Here is a 17,805-nt window from a genome sequence, read left to right as displayed (position 1 = left end):
AGCCTAGCCAGCAACACCCACATTCCACAACATGATTTTATTTTTTTCCCAATGAGCTAACCATATTAGTTATGAGGAGAGATTGAATAAACTCGGTTTGTTCTCACTGGAACGACGGAGATTGAGGGGCGACCTGATAGAGGTCTACAAAATTATGAGGGGCATAGACAGAGTGGATAGTCAGAGGCTTTTCCCCAGGGTAGAGGGGTCAATTACCAGGGGGCATAGGATTAAGGTGCGAGGGGCAAGGTTTAGAGGAGATGTACGAGGCAAGTTTTTTTACACAGAGGGTAGTGGGTGCCTGGAACTCGCTGCCGGAGGAGGTGGTGGAAGCAGGGATGATAATGACATTTAAGGAGCATCTTGACAATTACATGAATAGGATGGGAATAGAGGGATACGGATCCTGGAAGTGCAGAAGATTTTAGTTTGGATAGGCAGCATGGTTGGTGCAGGCTTGGAGGGCCGAAGGGCCTGTTCCTGTGCTGTACTTTTCATTGTTCTTTGTTTGTTCTTTGTGTAGTCTTACAATGTTACAACACAGAATGAGACCATTTGGCCCATCCTACCTGTTCCAGTTGTGAGACTGCTACACAGTTAGTGCTTCCAGTCCCATTCTTCATTCTCTCTGCGAAACCTTCAAATGTTCATCCAACTCCCTCTTTTTGAAAGTTCCTGTTGAATCTGCTTCCGCCGCCCTTTCAGGCCTCCCAGACCACAACAACCTTCGCTGCGCCAAAGAAAACCCAAATCTTCACCTGACCTCTGCTCGTTTTGCCAGTGACCCTAAATCTGCAGCCCAGGTTATCGGCCCTTCCGCCACTGAAAAAGGTTCCTGCTCACTGGGTATAACTCCCTTCCTCTGTTATCGATAGTCGCGCTCTCGTTCCAGATAATCGCTGCTCAACCAAGCAAGACATTTAATTATAAGCTTGTCTTTGTTCCTGTAGCATTTGTACCAGTTTTAAAAGTTTGATGTGTGCCGGAAAGTTTTTATCTCGGGAACAAACTGTTTTTCCATACTGCTCTTCAGTGGAGCAGTTCTGTAATGAACCCTCTCATTACTTCACCCTGATGTTGCTGCATAGCTGGCCCTAGTTTAATAGCCCAGCGGTACTTTAACTCATACTTCCCTGCTAAAGGTGAGCATTCCTACAGAACAATGAGAAATCGATAGTAATGCAACATTAGGTTGAACCCTTATATGTTGACCCCTAAGATGATGTTGAGTTTGAAAACATGGGGTGGTTCCAGTTCCATCAGGGAGTCCGGGTTGCTGTGGCAACACACAACACATGGTCTGTAGCTATGAAAAATGAAAATGAAAATCGCTTATTGTCACGAGTAGGCTTCAATGAAGTTACTGTGAAAAGCCCCTAGTCGCCACATTCCGGCGCCTGTCCGGGGAGGCTGGCACGGGAATTGAACCGTGCTGCTGGCCTGCCTCGGTCTGCTTTAAAAGCCAGCGATTTAGCCCAGTGAGCTAAATCAGCCCCTATCTGGATAATGGTCAAGATTCCAACGTTCTTTCCATCAAATGGCTGACCAGGAATCTCTCCCGCTATCACCACCAGCGCGATGGAGAGATTTTGCAGGACTGGACAGGGTAGATGCCGGAGGGTTATTCCTGATGGTGGGGGTGTCCATAACCAGGGGTCACAGTCTGAGGATACGGGGTAGACCACTTAGGACAGAGATGAGGAGGCAGCACGGTGGCACAGTGGTTAGCATTGCTGCCTACGGCGCTGAGGACCTGGGTTCGAATCCCGGCCCTGGGTCACTGTCTGTGTAGAGTTTGCACATTCTCCCCGTGTCTGCGTGGGTTTCACCCCCACCAAAGATGTGCAGGATAGGCGGATTGGCCACACTAAATTGCCCCTTAATTGGAAAAAATGATTGGGTACTCTAAATTTATAATTAAAAAAAGGACAGAGATGAGGAGAACTTTCTTCACCCTGAGAGTGGTCGGCCTGTGGATTTCAGCACCACAGGAAGTAGTTGAGGCTAAAGCATTGCATGACTTCAAGAGGCAGTTAGATATAGCACTTGGGCAAAGGGGATCAAATGATATGGTGAATGGCGGAGCAGGCTCAAAGGGCCGAATGGCCTCCTGCTCCTATTTTCTATCTTTCTATGCAGGTTGATCATTGACCTGCCTGGCCGCGTTTTTGGACGCACCTTCCTTGGCCATCAGGTTCTGGAGTGAGGTTTGAACCCCGAGATTCTGACTCAGAGCCAAATGCTGACCGTTGGACCATAGGATCTCAAAGTTTAAAAAACGGATATGTTTTGAGAAGTTTAAGGAAAAGTGAAGGTAGAAGATTATGAAATTAGAAATGGTTTAAGTACAGGGACAATGTGGAGAGGAGTCATAGATTCATACAGCGCAGGGAAGGCCCATCGGCCCATCGAGTCTGCACCGACAATAACTACCCCTAATCGTGAGCTAATCTCACTCACCAGCACTTGTCACGTGTCCTTGAATGTGATGGTGTTTCAAGTGCTCCTCCAAGTACTTTTTAAAGATTATGAGGTTTCCAACGTCCACTGCCTACTTAGCACCCACTTAGGATCACAGAATGATAGCACACAGGAAGAGGTCAGTACGGTCTATCATCAATGCGTCGGGTCTTTCACCAGCATGGACTGGTTGGGCTGAGTAACCCACATCTGTGCTGTAAAATCTATGCAATTCTATGTCAGGGTACAAGAACACCAACCTGTATTTGCATAGCATAGCTAGCAGAGTCTAAACTCCCACGGAGGATCAGTGGAGTGTTATCCACCAGGTTTGGTGTTGGGTCACACTCGGAGGAATAGGAGAGGTGAGCAAATGCTTGGTCCAAGAGGTAGAATTTAAGGAACATCTTAAAAGGAGGAAAGAGAAGTAGAGCGTCTAGTTTCATCTTTTTTTCTGGCCGGCACCCACAGAGTGGGCTGAATGGCCTCTTTCTGCACTGTTAACGTTTCTACGGTCCGAGGATTAGGAAGGGGATTCCTGTGCTTGGGTCCCAGGCAGCTGAAGACATGGCCACCGACTGTGGGGTACGGTATAGGCCAGGATTGGAGAAGGTTAGTTGGAGATGAGGAAATTATAGAGATTTTTTTTTTTTTTATAAATTTAAGAGTACCCAATTATATTTTCCAATTAAGGGGCAATTTGACGTGGCCAATCCACCTAACCTGCACATCTTTGGGTTGTGGGGGCGAAACCCACGCAAACACGGGGAGAATGTGCAAACTCCTCACAGACAGTGACCCAGAGCCGGGATTCGAACCCAGGTCCTCAGCGCCTTAGGCAGCAATGCTAACCACTGTGCCACCGTGCTGCCCGGAAATTATAGAGATGAGGGGGGCAGTCAGCTGAGGCCATGGAGGGATTCACAAACAGGGAACCTAAGACAGGGCGCGTACATGTAACCATTGACGGTCTTGTTGGGACTTCTGAAAAACATGAAAAAATCTCCCCTTGATAGATTCAAGGTTTCACTAACCTGCGGAACAGTACGAATAAAAATATCCCACTACCAGGTAACACTGTGAGTGAAGGGTACGTTCACATTAGAAGGTTGACAAATCAGTACGTGGATATTTGAGCACAGTTCAGCGACCTCTGTTCCACAGAGTAACTCAACAAAGTCTTAGATGTCAAATTGTTTTCAGGATTGTGGTGACCTATTGGATGAGGTGAATTTATTTTCTAAGGACCAGACAACAGGTTCTTGCAAGTCATTGGAATAGCTAACAACTTGCATTTTACACAGCTCGTTCACCATATCAAAATGAAGAGTTGCCTCCATCAGAAAATTAGTAGGCCACAGGATGATAGCGCAGAAGGCGGTATTTAATGGTGGCGGTAGGTAGGAGTCTTACCCGCAGTGGCAAGGCACCCTGGGGTGGGAAGATCCGCCTCCAAAAGTTGCCGACCAATCAGATGTTAGCAGCTGTGCATTGCTCAGCAGCGCCACAGGGGGAGGAGTGGCAGTTGCCAGTAATGCACCCACCTGGGCCCAGGATTGTCGAGGGACCCAGACCACAAAGTGGCCATCCAAGTAATCTACAAATACTATTTGTTTCCAAGACACTGTATGAACAATCTTGCTTCCAAGGACAATCTCATAATTGCTGTGGGGAGGCACAGTTGCACAGTGGTTAGCACTATTGCTTCACAGCGCCAGGGTCCCAGTTGCGTATTCCCGGCTTGGGTCACTGTCTGTGCGAAGTCTGCACGCTCTCCCCGTGTCTGCGTGGGTTTCCTCCGGTGCGCTCGGTTTCCTCCACAAGTCCTGAAAGACATGATGTTAGGTGAATTGGACATTCTGAATTCTCCCTCTGTACCCGAACAGGCGCCGGAATGTGGCGACTAGGGGCTTTTCACAGTAACTTAGTGTTAATGAAGATTGTGTCAATAAGATTATTATTATATTATAATGGAACAAGCTGACAAGTGAAATAGTCCACACCTCCCCACTCCCCCATCTCTACTTACCATTTTTTTTGTTATCAACACAATCCAAAGATGTGCAGGTTAAGTGGATTGGCCGTGATAATTTGCCCCTTAGTGTCTATAGGTTCGGTGATGGTATGGGGATAGGGGATGGGAGCGGGCCGAGGTAGGGTGCTCTTTCAGAGGGTTGGTGCAGACTCAATGGGCCGAATGGCCTCCTCCACTGTAGGGACTCGCTGATTCTGTGAGGAGAGAGACTGTTGATGGGAGCTACGGTGAAGGAGCAGGGTTGGGGATGTGGGAGTCTGGAACGTGAGGAAGGGTAGGTAAGGAATAAATAAATACTTGCTTTCCTACAGTGCCTTTGCTCCGGGTGCTCCGGTTTCCTCCCACAGTCCAAAGATGTGCAGGTTAGGTGCATTGGCTGTGATAAATTGCCCTTAGTGTCCAAAATGTTTAGGTGGGGTTACAGGGATAGGGTGGAGCTGTGCGTGGGGTGCTCTTTTCAAGGGCAGGTGCAGACTCGATGGGCCGAATAGCCTCCTTCTGCACTGTAAATTCTCTGACTCTATGACATTAGTATGTCTCGCAGCACAGCACAGCCAATGATGCATCCCTGACATGCCGTCATGTAATAATTTGCACACAGCAATCTCATAATAAATCTCATAATACAAGCAGAAATGTAAAACGTTGCTAATTGACTGTCCAGTCTTCGCACGTTTACAGGCGGGAGAAGATCCAGAATCCATACCAACAGTGGAAGAAGAACTTGCTGGCATCACTCCTGAACAGCTCATTTTCAGGTGTTATCCCCCAACTTCCCCCACACCCCTCCCTTTCTCCCGACAGCAGAGATATCGTAGAATCATCTTCAACATCTCGATCAGATCACCAATATCTTCTCGACTCACCCATGTGCAAACCTTAGTCTTCACAACCTGCCCTCATAATTTAACCCTTTAAGCCCCTTTCAAATGGCCGCAGGTGCTCACGTGGCATTGTGGCCATGTTCACGTCAGGGGCAACACGTGTTAATAAACCGACGCCGTACAAACTCGGGAGCACCAGCTGTCCCTCACATTTACCACCGAGGCGGTGAATCCTCACTGTTCAACTATCTGCCACGGTGTCTCTGTTTCTCAGTCTGGTTCCTGCGTTTGGTCATCAGCCGTTTTGACCTGTTGGGTAGCTGTGAATGAGCTCTGTTTGGAGGACAATTGAAGTGGTACCATGGCTTCCCGGCAATCGTAAACGGGCCCTCGTTCGATTGGCAGATGGAAGGCAGGCTTCAGCAGGCTTCACGGCTGATGGCTCATCTTCCGAGCTTTGCTTCATAATCATTTTGAATAATTAGAGCTGCTTCTGTTGTCGTGGGAATCTTTAAAACCAGTGTTCCCGTTGTAAAAGTTGCATTTGTGCTGACTAATTGTGTCTCTGTAGTCATACCGCTGACAATGGCAGTTTTAATGTGGTATCGGCGAGTCCGGTAGCAGTCGCACACTCACAGTCAGAAGGTCAGGTTCATGTCCTCACGCCACAGACTTGACCATGAAATCCACCCAACATCCCAGTGCTAAGGGAACACTGAAAGATTGGCTGTGTTGATCACACAGGGCAGTACCCCAGAGTGCTGCACTGGTCAAAGGGGTTTGCGTACCCAGGCTTCAAGAGGGTCAGTGCTGAGGGACTGCTGCACTGTCAGAGGATCAGTACTGAGGGAGTGCTGCACTGTCAGAGGGTCAGTACTGAGGGAGTGCTGCACTGTCAGAGGGTCAGTACTGAGGGAGTGCTGCACTGTCAGAGAGGGTCAGTACTGAGGGAGAGCCGCACTGTCAGAGGGTCAGTACTGAAGGAGTGCTGCACTGTCAGAGGGTCAGTACTGAGGGAGTGCCGCACTGTCAGAGGGTCAGTACTGAGGGAGTGCCGCACTGTCAGAGAGTCGGTACTGAGGGAGTGCTGCACTGTCAGAGGGTCAGTGCTGAGGGAGTGCTGCACTGTCAGAGGATCAGTACTGAGGGAGTGCTGCACTGTCAGAGGGTCAGTACTGAGGGAGTGCTGCACTGTCAGAGGGTCAGTACTGAGGGAGTGCCGCACTGTCAGAGAGTCAGTACTGAGGGAGTGCTGCACTGTCAGAGGGTCAGTACTGAGGGAGCGCTGCACTGTCAGAGGGTCAGTACTGAGGGGGTGCTGCACTGTCAGAGGGTCAGTGCTGAGGGAGTGCTGCACTGTCAGAGGGTCAGTACTGAGGGAGTGCTGCACTGTCAGAGGGTCAGTACTGAGGGAGTGCTGCACTGTCAAAGGGTCAGTACTGAGGGAGTGCTGCACTGTCAGAGAGTCAGTACTGAGGGAGTGCTGCACTGTCAGAGGGTCAATACTGAGGGAGCGCTGCACTGTCAGAGGGTCAGTACTGAGGGAGTGCAGCACTGTCAGAGGTCAGTACTGAGGGAGTGCAGCACTGTCAGAGGGTCAGTACTGAAGGAGTGCAGCACTGTCAGAGGGTCAGTGCTAATGGAGTGCTGCACTGTCAGAGGGTCAGTACTGAGGGAATGCTGCACTGTCAGAGGGTCAGTGCAAAGGGAGTGCCGCACTGTCAGAGGGTCAGTATTGAGGGTCAGTACTGAGGGAATGCTGCACTGTCAGAGGGTCAGTGCTAAGGGAGTGCAGCACTGTCAGAGGGTCGGTACTGAAGGAGTGCAGCACTGTCAGAGGGTCAGTACTGACGGAGTGCCGCACTGTCAGAGGGTCAGTACTGAGGGAGTGCTGCACTGTCAGAGGGTCAGTACTGAGTGCTGCACTGTCAGAGGGTCAGCACTGAGGGAGTGCTGCACAGTCAGAGGGTCAGTACTGAGGGAGTGCTGCGCAGTCAGAGTGTCAGTACTGAGAGAGTGCCTCACTGTCAAAGGGTCAGTACTGAGGGCCGCTGCACTGTCAGAGGGTCAGTACTGAGGGAGAGCTGCATTGTCAGAGGAACAGTATTGAGGGAGTGCTGCACTGTCAGAGTGTCAGTACTGAGGGAGTGCTGCACAGTCAGAGGGTCCATATTGAGGGAGTGCTACACTGTCAGAGGGTCAGTATTGGGGGACTGTTGCACTGTCGGAGGGTCAGTACTGAGGGAGTGCTGCACTGTCAGAGGGTCAGTATTGAGGGTCAGTACTGAGGGAGTGCTGCACTGTCAGAGGAACAGTTGGATGGGGTGCTGCACTGTCAGAGGGTCAGTATTGAGGGAGTGCTGCACTGTCAGAGGGTCAGTGCTGAGATAGTGCCGCACTGTCATAGGGTCAGTACTGAGGGAGTGCCGCACTGTCAGAGGGTCAGTGCTGAGGGACTGCTGCACTGTCAGAGGATCAGTACTGAGGGAGTGCTGCACTGTCAGAGGGTCAGTACTGAGGGAGTGCTGCACTGTCAGAGGGTCAGTACTGAGGGAGTGCTGCACTGTCAGAGAGGGTCAGTACTGAGGGAGAGCCGCACTGTCAGAGGGTCAGTACTGAGGGAGTGCTGCACTGTCAGAGGGTCAGTACTGAGGGAGTGCCGCACTGTCAGAGGGTCAGTACTGAGGGAGTGCCGCACTGTCAGAGAGTCGGTACTGAGGGAGTGCTGCACTGTCAGAGGGTCAGTGCTGAGGGAGTGCTGCACTGTCAGAGGATCAGTACTGAGGGAGTGCTGCACTGTCAGAGAGGGTCAGTACTGAGGGAGTGCCGCACTGTCAGAGGGTCAGTACTAAGGGAGTGCTGCTCTGTCAGAGGGTCAGTACTGAGGGAGCGCCGCACTGTCAGAGGGTCAGTGCTGAGGGAGTGCCGCACTGTCAGAGGGTCAGTACTGAGGGAGTGCTGCACTGTCACAGGGTCAATACTGAGGGAGTGCAGCCCTGTCAGAGGGTCAGTATTGAAGGGGTGTAGCACTGTCAGAGGGTCAGTACTGAGGGAGTGCTGCACTGTCAGAGGGTCAGTGCTGAGGGAGGGCTGCACTGTCAGAGGGTCAGTACTGAGGGAGTGCAGCACTGTCAGAGGGTCAGTACTGAGGGAGTGCTGCACTGTCAGAGGGTCAGTACTGAGGGAGTGCTGCACTGTCAGAGGGTCAGTACTGAGGGAGTGCTGCACTGTCAGAGGGTCAGTATTGAGGGAGTGCCGCACTGTCAGAGGGGCAGTACTGAGGGAGTGCTGCACTGTCAGAGGGTCAGTACTGAGGGAGCGCCGCACTGTCAGAGGGGCAGTACTGAGGGAGTGCCGCACTGTCAGAGGGGCAGTACTGAGGGAGTGCTGCACTGTCAGAGGGTCAGTACTGAGGGAGTGCTGGTAGAACTGCAGCCTCACGGCGCCGAGGTTCCCAGGTTCGATCCCGGCTCTGGCTCACTGTCCGTGTGGAGTTTGCACATTCTCCCCGTGTTTGCGTGGGTTTCGCCCACACAACCCAAAGATGTGCAAGGTAGGTGGATTGAACATGCTAAATTACCTCTTAATTGGAAAAAATTAATTGGGTACTCTAAATTTTTTTTTTTTTTAAAGAAAAAAAAAAGTACTGAGGGAGTGCTGCACTTTCAGAGGGTAAGTCCTGAGGGAGTGCCGCACTGTCAGAGGGTCAGTGCTGTGGAAGTGCCGCACTGTCAGAGGGTCAGTCCTGAGGGAGTGCTGCACTGTCAGAGGGTCAGTGCTGAGGGAGTGCTGCACTGTCAGAGGGTCAGTACTGAGGGAGTGCCGCACTGTCAGAGGGTCAGTACTGAGGGAGTGCCGCACTGTCAGAGAGGGTCAGTGCTGAGATAGTGCCGCACTGTCAGAGGGTCAGTGCTGAGGGAGTGCTGCACTGTCAGAGGATGAGTACTGTGGGAGTGCTGCACTGTCAGAGAGGGTCAGTACTGAGGGAGTGCCGCACTGTCAGAGGGTCAGTACTAAGGGAGTGCTGCTCTGTCAGAGGGTCAGTGCTGAGGTGGTGCTGCACTGTCACAGGGTCAGTACTGAGGGAGTGCAGCCCTGTCAGAGGGTCAGTATTGAAGGGGTGTAGCACTGTCAGAGGGTCAGTACTGAGGGAGTGCCGCACTGTCAGAGGGTCAGTACTGAGGGAGTGCTGCACTGTCAGAGGGTCAGTGCTGAGGGAGGGCTGCACTGTCAGAGGGTCAGTACTGAGGGAGTGCAGCACTGTCAGAGGGTCAGTACTGAGGGAGTGCTGCACTTTCAGAGGGTAAGTCCTGAGGGAGTGCAGCACTGTCAGAGGGTCAGTACTGAGGGAGTGCTGCACTGTCAGAGGGTCAGTGCTGAGGGAGGGCTGCACTGTCAGAGGGTCAGTACTGAGGGAGTGCAGCACTGTCAGAGGGTCAGTACTGAGGGAGTGCTGCACTGTCAGAGGGTCAGTACTGAGGGAGTGCTGCACTTTCAGAGGGTAAGTCCTGAGGGAGTGCAGCACTGTCAGAGGGTCAGTGCTGTGGAAGTGCCGCACTGTCAGAGGGTCAGTCCTGAGGGAGTTCTGCACTGTCAGAGGGTCAGTGCTGAGGGAGTGCTGCACGGTCAGAGGGTCAGTACTGAGGGAGTGCTGCACTGTCAGAGGGTCAGTACTGAGGGAGTGCTGCTCTGTCAGAGGGTCAGTGCTGAGGTGGTGCTGCACTGTCACAGGGTCAGTACTGAGGGAGTGCAGCCCTGTCAGAGGGTCAGTATTGAAGGGGTGTAGCACTGTCAGAGGGTCAGTACTGAGGGAGTGCTGCACTGTCAGAGGGTCAGTGCTGAGGGAGGGCTGCACTGTCAGAGGGTCAGTACTGCGGGAGTGCTGCACTGTCAGAGGGTCAGTGCTGAGGGAGTGCTGCACTGTCAGAGGGTCAGTACTGAGGGAGTGCTGCACTGTCAGAGGGTCAGTGCTGAGGGAGTGCTGCACTGTCAGAGAGTCAGTACTGAGGGAGTGCCGCACTGTATTGAACTTGTATTGAACTAGATGATCATAATGAATGGCAGAGCAAGCTCAAAGTGCTGAAAGGCCACCTCCTGCTTCTATTTGCTATGTCTTTATGTTTCACTATTATTCCTGTTGCAAAATCCAAGTGATAATGTTGCCTTCAGAGAGGTAGTTTATTTTGTCCAGTTGATTGACTTCTGTGTCTGAAAAATGTATTTCCATTTCCATTAACCCTTATCTTATCCTCTCCTTTTCTTTTAGTGCAGAGCTACAAGATTCAACAGGTACAAAGTGATAAGGTAATTGAAGTAATTGAACTTTGTGGTTCAGATACATGACGTAGTGTACAGGAATGTCAGGCATACAATCTGTCAGCTGCTTACGTTCAAACCAACCCTCACCATTTCCATGACAAATATGTGATGAATGTTCCCTGGTTAGGCCACAAGAGGTTCTTTCTCCCATTCTTCTCAACGTAAGACCATGAAAAGCCCGCCCTGTTGACTTGGGTTGTTTCAGCTCGGAAGGTGCAGCAGAGATGAGGATTGAGTTGCCAGCACGGTTGCACATAACATAGAACATAGAACAGTACAGCACAGAACAGGCTCTTCGGCCCTCGATGTTGTGCCAAGCAATGATCACCCTACTCAAACCCACGTATCCACCCTATGCCCGTAACCCAACAACCCCCCCCTTAACCTTACTTTTAAGGACACTACGGGCAATTTATCACGGCCAATCCACCTAACCCGCACATCTTTGGACTGTGGGAGGAAACCGGAGCACCCGGAGGAAACCCACGCAGACACGGGGAGAACGTGCAGACTCCGCACAGACAGTGACCCAGCCGGGAACCGAACCTGGGACCCTGGAGCTGTGAAGCATTTATGCTAACCACCATGCTACCCTGCTGCCCCGTGAGGTTTTATGAAACAGCCTCTTGCCACTGACCGCCTCGCGCCCTCACTCTCCCACCATTGGTCACCCAACAGGTCCATCTTCACACATGCTTCAACTTCAGGTCAATCAGTAAGTGACTGGTCACTGCCCATTGTGAAAACGATTCACAACAAGGTCCCAGAATTGGGAACTTCGGTTCCGTGGATAGTTTGGAGAAGCTGGCACTGTTCTCTTGGGAGGAACGAAGGTGATCGAGGCGCTGGGAATCACGAGGGGCCTGGACAGAGTAGAGAGAGAGAAACCGTTCCCGTTGGTGGAATGGTCGCGAGCGGGAGTCCAAAGGTGTGCTGGGTCCCTTGGCTGTTTGTAGTGAATGATTTAGACATGGACTTGGTGGTACGATCAGTAAGTTCGCAGATCACACAAAAATTGGTGGTACAGTAAATAGCGAGGAGGGAAGCCTGAGAGTGCGGGGCGATATAGACGGGCTGGGCAGACGGGCAGGGCGGTGGCAAATGGAATTTAATCTGAAAAGTCTGAGGTGATGTATTTTCGGAAGTATAGCAGGAAGGGAATACACAATGAATAGTAGGGCATTTGGAAGTACAGAGGGTCAGAGGGACCTTTCCAAAGATCCATGGAGCCAACAGACCAGGTGGTTAAGAATGAATATGGGACTCTTGCCTTTATTAGCTGAGGCACAGACTGCAAGAGCAGGGAGGTTATGGTGGAGCTGTATAAAACGCTGGTGAGGCCACAGCTGGAGCACTGTGTGCGGTTCTGGTCGCCACACTGTAGGAAGGATGTGATTGTTCTGGAGAGGGTGCAGAGGAGATTCCCCAGGATGTTGCCTGGGCTGGAGCCTTTCAGCCATGAAGGGAGGCCGGGGTTGTTTTCCTTGGAGCAGAGAAGGCTGAGGGCAGACGAGATTGAGGTGTGTAAAATTGTGAGGGGCATAGTCAGGGTGGATAGGAAGGAGACATTTTCAATGGAAATTCCCATTGAAGCCAACCCACGCCACCGGGAAACCTAGAACAGAGAATCCCGTCACCAACGAACGGCCGGAGAATTCACACCCAGTTGTTAGTGGTGTATATTTTCAATTTGTTACACCGTTTGCAAACTGGAGAGGAACAGTCTTGTCATTTTGTGATTGATTAATAAAGAATATTTATTAATTGGCAAGGAAACACACGACAAGAAGTCAGCGGCAGGGTAGCACAAGTGGATAGCACTGTGGCTTCATAGATCATAGAATTTATGGTGCAGAAGGAGGCCATTCGGCCCATCGAGTCTGCACCGGCTCTTGGAAAGAGCACCCTACCCAAGTTCAACACCTCCACCCTATCCCAATAACCCAGTAACCCCACCCAACCCTAAGGGCAATTTTGGACACGAAGGGCAATTTAGCATGGCCAATCCACCTAATTGTGGGAGGAAACCGGAGCACCCGGAGGAAACCCACGCACACACGGGGAGGATGTGCAGACTCCGCACAGACAGTGACCCAAGCCGGAATCGAACCTGGGACCCTGGAGCTGTGAAGACATTGTGCTATCCACAATGCTACCGTGCAGCGCCAGTGCAGGAACAGGGTCCCAGGTTCGATTCCGGCTTGGGTCACTGTCTGTGCTGAGTCAGCACGTTCTCCCCCTGTCTGCGTGGGTTTCCTCCGGGTGCTTCATTTTCCTCCCACAGTCCAAAGACGTGCAGGTTAGGTGGACTGGCCATGATAAATTGCCCATAGTGTCCAAAAAGGTTATGATGTGGAGATGCCGGCGTTGGACTGGGGTGAGCACAATAAGAAGTCTTACAACACCAGGTTTAAGCCCAACAGGCTTATTTCAAACACGAGCTTTCGGAGCTGTAATGAACTCCAATTGGCTTTATTGGTTGGCCAATTGGAGTATGAGCTCCCTCAATGATAGATCATTGAGGGGGCCCATATAATCACCTGTGTCGGCTTTGTGAGCAGTCTTAAGTTGACTGGACTGCTAGCAGCACTGTTTGTAGCTTCTCCTGTAATATCGTTATTGTAAATAAATATTGGTGTGGTGACGGAACTCCTGCCTCCCGTGGATTACTACAGGAGCACTGCTCCTTCCTCCTTCCTCCTTCCTCATTCACCTGTGGAAGGAGCAGTGCTCTGAAAGCTCGTGTTTGAAACAAACCTGTTGGACTTTAACCTGGTGTTGTAAGACTTCTTACCAAAAAGGTTAGGAGGGGTTATTGGGTTACGGGGATAGGTTGAAAGTGAGGGATTAAGTGGGTCGGTGCAGACTGGATGGGCTGAATGGCCTCCTTCTGCACTGTATGTTCTATGTTCTAAGAAGGATTATAATACACTACAACAGTATACTTAACTACACTGATGGTTACATGGAGTTATCCCTTTATTCCCAACTACCTACCTTTCCTGAACTCTGAGATGCCTCTTTATCCCAAACAACATCCAATATTAGATTACTCTGTGAGCTAAATCCAGCAGATAGTTACCATGCACAGGTTATTTGTTCATGTTTGGGAAAACTGTCTTCAGTTTCAGCAAAGGCATAATCTTCTCAGTTCTAATTTTAACCAGCCGCCGTTTAGCGATAACTTGTTTTCGGGGGAGGCAGTTTTCTGCAGCTGGGTGTGGCTATGATGGTATTGTACTATGGATGTATCATTATTTCCCTTTGCTGTTACCCACCCTGTGGACCCGGCTTTTAGCATTTAAGCGCCAATTACCTATCTCTCCACTTTGAAGACACACCCCATTATTTTCCCCAAGTCACATAGGGAACACTTGCTTTTCTCACTGGTATGCCAATTCACAAAACAAAATACCCCTTCAGACAGCTGCAATTATCAATCCCCTTTTATCCAGAACAAAGAAAAAGAACAAAGAAAAGTACAGCACAGGAACAGGCCCTTCGGCCCTCCAAGCCTGCGCCAACCATGCTGCCCGTCTAAACTAAAATCTTCTGTACTTCCAGAGTCCGTATCCCTCTATTCCCATCCTATCCATGTATTTGTCAAGATGCCCGTTAAACGTCACTATCGTCCCTGCTTCCACCACCTCCTCCGGCAGCGAGTTCCAGGCACCCACTACCCTCTGTGTAAAAAAACTTGCCTCGTACATCTCCTCTAAACCTTGCCCCTCACACCTTAAACCTATGCCCCCTAGTAATTGACCCCTCTACCCGTGGGAAAAAGTCTCTGACTATCCACTCATCTCATAATTTTGTAGACCTCTATCAGGTCGCCCCTCAACCTCCTTTGTTCCAGTGAGAACGAACCAAGTTTATTCAACCTCTCCTCATAGCTAATGCCCTCCATACCAGGCAACATCCTGGTAAATCTCTTCTGCACCCTCTCTAAAGCCTCCACATCCTTCTGGTAGTGTGGCGACCAGAATTGAACACTATACTCCAAGTGTGGCCTAACTAAGGTTCTATACAGCTGCAACATGACTTCCAATTTTTATACTCAATGCCCCGGCCAATGAAGGCACGCATGCCATACGCCTTCTTGACTGCGTTCTCCGCCTGTGTTGCCCCGTTCAGCGACCTGTGGACCCGTACCCCAAGATCTCTCTGACTGTCAATACTCTTGGGTTTCTATCATTCACTGTATATTCCCTACCTGTCTTCCAAAATGCATTACCTCTCATTTGTCCGGAAATCACCTTTCTTTATTTTGTTTTATCCCAATTTCATTTTTTAAATCTTAATTTCCCCCAAAACAGCAATAGCCTGTTATGTGGCACCTTATCAAGTGAATTTTGGAAATCCAAATATACTACATCTATCAGTTCCCCTTTATCCACCTTACTTGTTACATCCTAATTCTAATAATTGAGGCAATCATAATTTCCCTTTCACAAAACCAATTGTATTGTGGTTCACTGTGACAGGCATTAGGCCAATTGGCCTAAAGTTTTCTCATTTCTGTCTCCCTCTTCACGATACTGTTCAAAGTCAAAACTGAGCCTCCCCCACCCCACGCTCCCTTCACATCCTATCCCCAGGCTATTTGGGTTTGATCCTGTGAAGCTGAACACTGGGAACATCCATCAAAGTGTGAAGAAAGAGAGTCTGCAGCTTAAATTCATTGAGCTCCATTTCCCACTGTGCCCGTCAGATCTTGATGGAGTAATTTGGTCTCTGTGGGTGATGAATGTTGCTACACGTTCCATCGCGGGCTTTCTCCCATCATTCTTCAGATTTTCACTTGACTTTAACTTGTTTTATTGTCTCAACAGGCCTGGAGTCAACAAACGAAAACCGCAGGGAAGCTTCGCAAAAGTTTCAAGACCGCAGCAGCGGTGAGTTTGCGAGTTGCGGAATTTAGCAATGGGACTGCTTCAAAGTCCACGGCGCACCCTTTCGGCGAAGGCGATGACTTGCTGAAGAAGAAGTTATCCCAACAGAGGAAGATGAGGAATCTATTGCTGAAGAAACTGTTCGAGCCCATCATCAGCCTGCCAGTGGACCACCTCCTGAATCGGAGTCTGGCGACAGATGACGCCCAGGAGCGAAGGAAACAGTCCCTCGCCGACTTCTGCAAGAAGTATTACTTCAGCAAGCACAGGACCTCCTTGATCAGGCTGGTGTCTCGTCTCTATGTGGAGGACAAGCACAAGATCCTGTACTGCGAAGTGCCCAAAGCTGGGTGCTCCAACTGGAAGCGCGTCCTGATGGTACTGAATGGACTCGCCTCGTCCCCGCACAACATCTCGCACAACTTTGTGCACTACGGGAAGCACCTCCGCAGGTTAGACAGCTACAGCCTGCAGGAGACCTACGAGTTCTTGAATACCTTCACCAAAGTGCTGTTCGTGCGGGATCCGATGGAGAGACTGGTGTCGGCGTTCAGGGATAAGTTTGAGCACCCAAACATCTATTACCACCCCGTGTTTGGCAAGGCGATCCTGAAGAAGTACCGAACCAACGCCAGTGCCGAAGCCCTGAGCACGGGAGCAGGAGTATCGTTCAGAGAGTTTGTTCACTACCTCTTGGACCCAGAGAAGCCCATCGGCATGGACATTCACTGGGAGCCAATCAGCAGGCTCTGCTCGCCCTGCCTGATTAATTACGACTTTATTGGAAAGTTTGAGAATTTGGAGAGTGATGCCAACTACTTTCTGAAGCTGATAGACGCCCCTCTCCCACTGCAGTTCCCGACTTTCAAAGACAGGCATTCCACCGAGGAGAGGACCACCTCTGTGGTGGTTAAACAGTATCTCCTTCAAATATCCCCTTTGGAAAGGGAACAAATTTATAAGTTTTATTATCTGGACTACCTCATGTTTAACTATTCAAAGCCACATTTTTAATGTGAGCCAGACCAAGGAAAGTAATTTATCAGGAAATCTTAATATATTTTGTGATGTAGATCTTATTTTGGTATGTTGACATGCAGTTGGAATCACTTTTGGACATCAATCTCCAACGTATTTGTTACTTTTGTCTTTAGCCTGACAGATGATGGAGAAGGGAATGGTATACTTCCCCCGTTGCTTCATGAATGAAGATATCATACTGTGTGGTGTTAAAACCCAACAGATCAGGCACGATCAGAAACTCGAATCAGCCTCGACTGATGGAGCGATTCCCAGTTTGGGCATTACATTTTTTCTCTCAGCATTCCTCAACTTGGGAAGAGAGGGATTTGCCTCCACTCCATCAGAACACCCGCGTATCAGCGTTGTGGGACGAGGGATTGGTGCAGGTACCGACGCACTGGACACTCCTAACTATCATCAAGAGGTAGAGCCATTTCCACGAGAGCATGGAGACTTCCGGTTCCTGCCGAACTCTGAATAGGAAAGGAAACGGTGGAGAAGATTTAAGCGGGGGAATGAACAATTGTGTTTGGGAATCAGGGTTGTGTTCCTGTCTCCCTGGCTGCATGTGACTCGAAACACATGCAGCGAGGGACAAACAAGGGCCCCTTCGAAATGGGTGCCAGAGCCACCGATGGTAGCTTTGAAAAGCAAACGTAGCAATGCTCATACGATCAGCATGGGAATGCCTTAAGCTGTGATTCCATTATCCAATTTGCAGCCAGCAAGTAAAAGGCGACAATGTTCATAGCCACTTCTTTCCGATTGGGATGGGGTACAGGAAAGGGAGCAGGCATTGAACAGCCTGATGTGTCTCTTTTCCACTTCTCCATGAGCAACTGAAGGGTTTGGGCGAATCTGCCCATTCACAGAATCATAGAATCATGGAATTTACGGTGCAGAAGGAGGCCATTCGGCCCATCGAGTCTGCACGGCTCCTGGAAAGAGCACCCTAGCCAAGGTCAACACCTCCACCCTATCCCCATAACCCAGTAACCCCACCCAACACTAAGGGCAATTTTGGATACTAAGGGCAATTTAGCATGGCCAATCCACCTAACCTGCACATCTTTGGACTGTGGGAGGAAACCGGAGCACCCGGAGGAAACCCACTCAGACACGGGGAGAACGTGCAGACTCCACACAGACAGTGACCCAAGCCGGGAATCGAACCTGGGACCCTGGAGGTGTGAAGCAATTGGTGCTAACCACTGTGCTACCGTGTTAACCGTTCGATGTGCACCAATCCGTT

The 17,805-nt window shown here is 50.2% G+C and overlaps 1 protein-coding gene across 1 annotated transcript in view; it reads left to right on the top strand.

Moving 5' to 3' along the window:
- LOC119972213 (carbohydrate sulfotransferase 9-like) overlaps nt 1-17,513 on the top strand; it is a 44,562-nt gene extending 27,049 nt beyond the window's left edge. Inside the window, exons 2-3 of the mRNA XM_038808580.1 lie at nt 10,586-10,623; nt 15,471-17,513. Of these exons, the coding sequence (XP_038664508.1) occupies nt 10,586-10,623; nt 15,471-16,544 (1,112 nt within the window). The 3' untranslated portion in view covers nt 16,545-17,513. The remainder of the gene's footprint in view (nt 1-10,585; nt 10,624-15,470) is intronic.
- The last annotated feature ends 292 nt before the right edge of the window (nt 17,514-17,805 follow it).

Source organism: Scyliorhinus canicula, chromosome 10, assembly GCF_902713615.1.
Source record: "Scyliorhinus canicula chromosome 10, sScyCan1.1, whole genome shotgun sequence".
NCBI lineage: Eukaryota > Metazoa > Chordata > Chondrichthyes > Carcharhiniformes > Scyliorhinidae > Scyliorhinus > Scyliorhinus canicula.
This window is presented reverse-complemented; position numbering and strand designations above follow the sequence as displayed.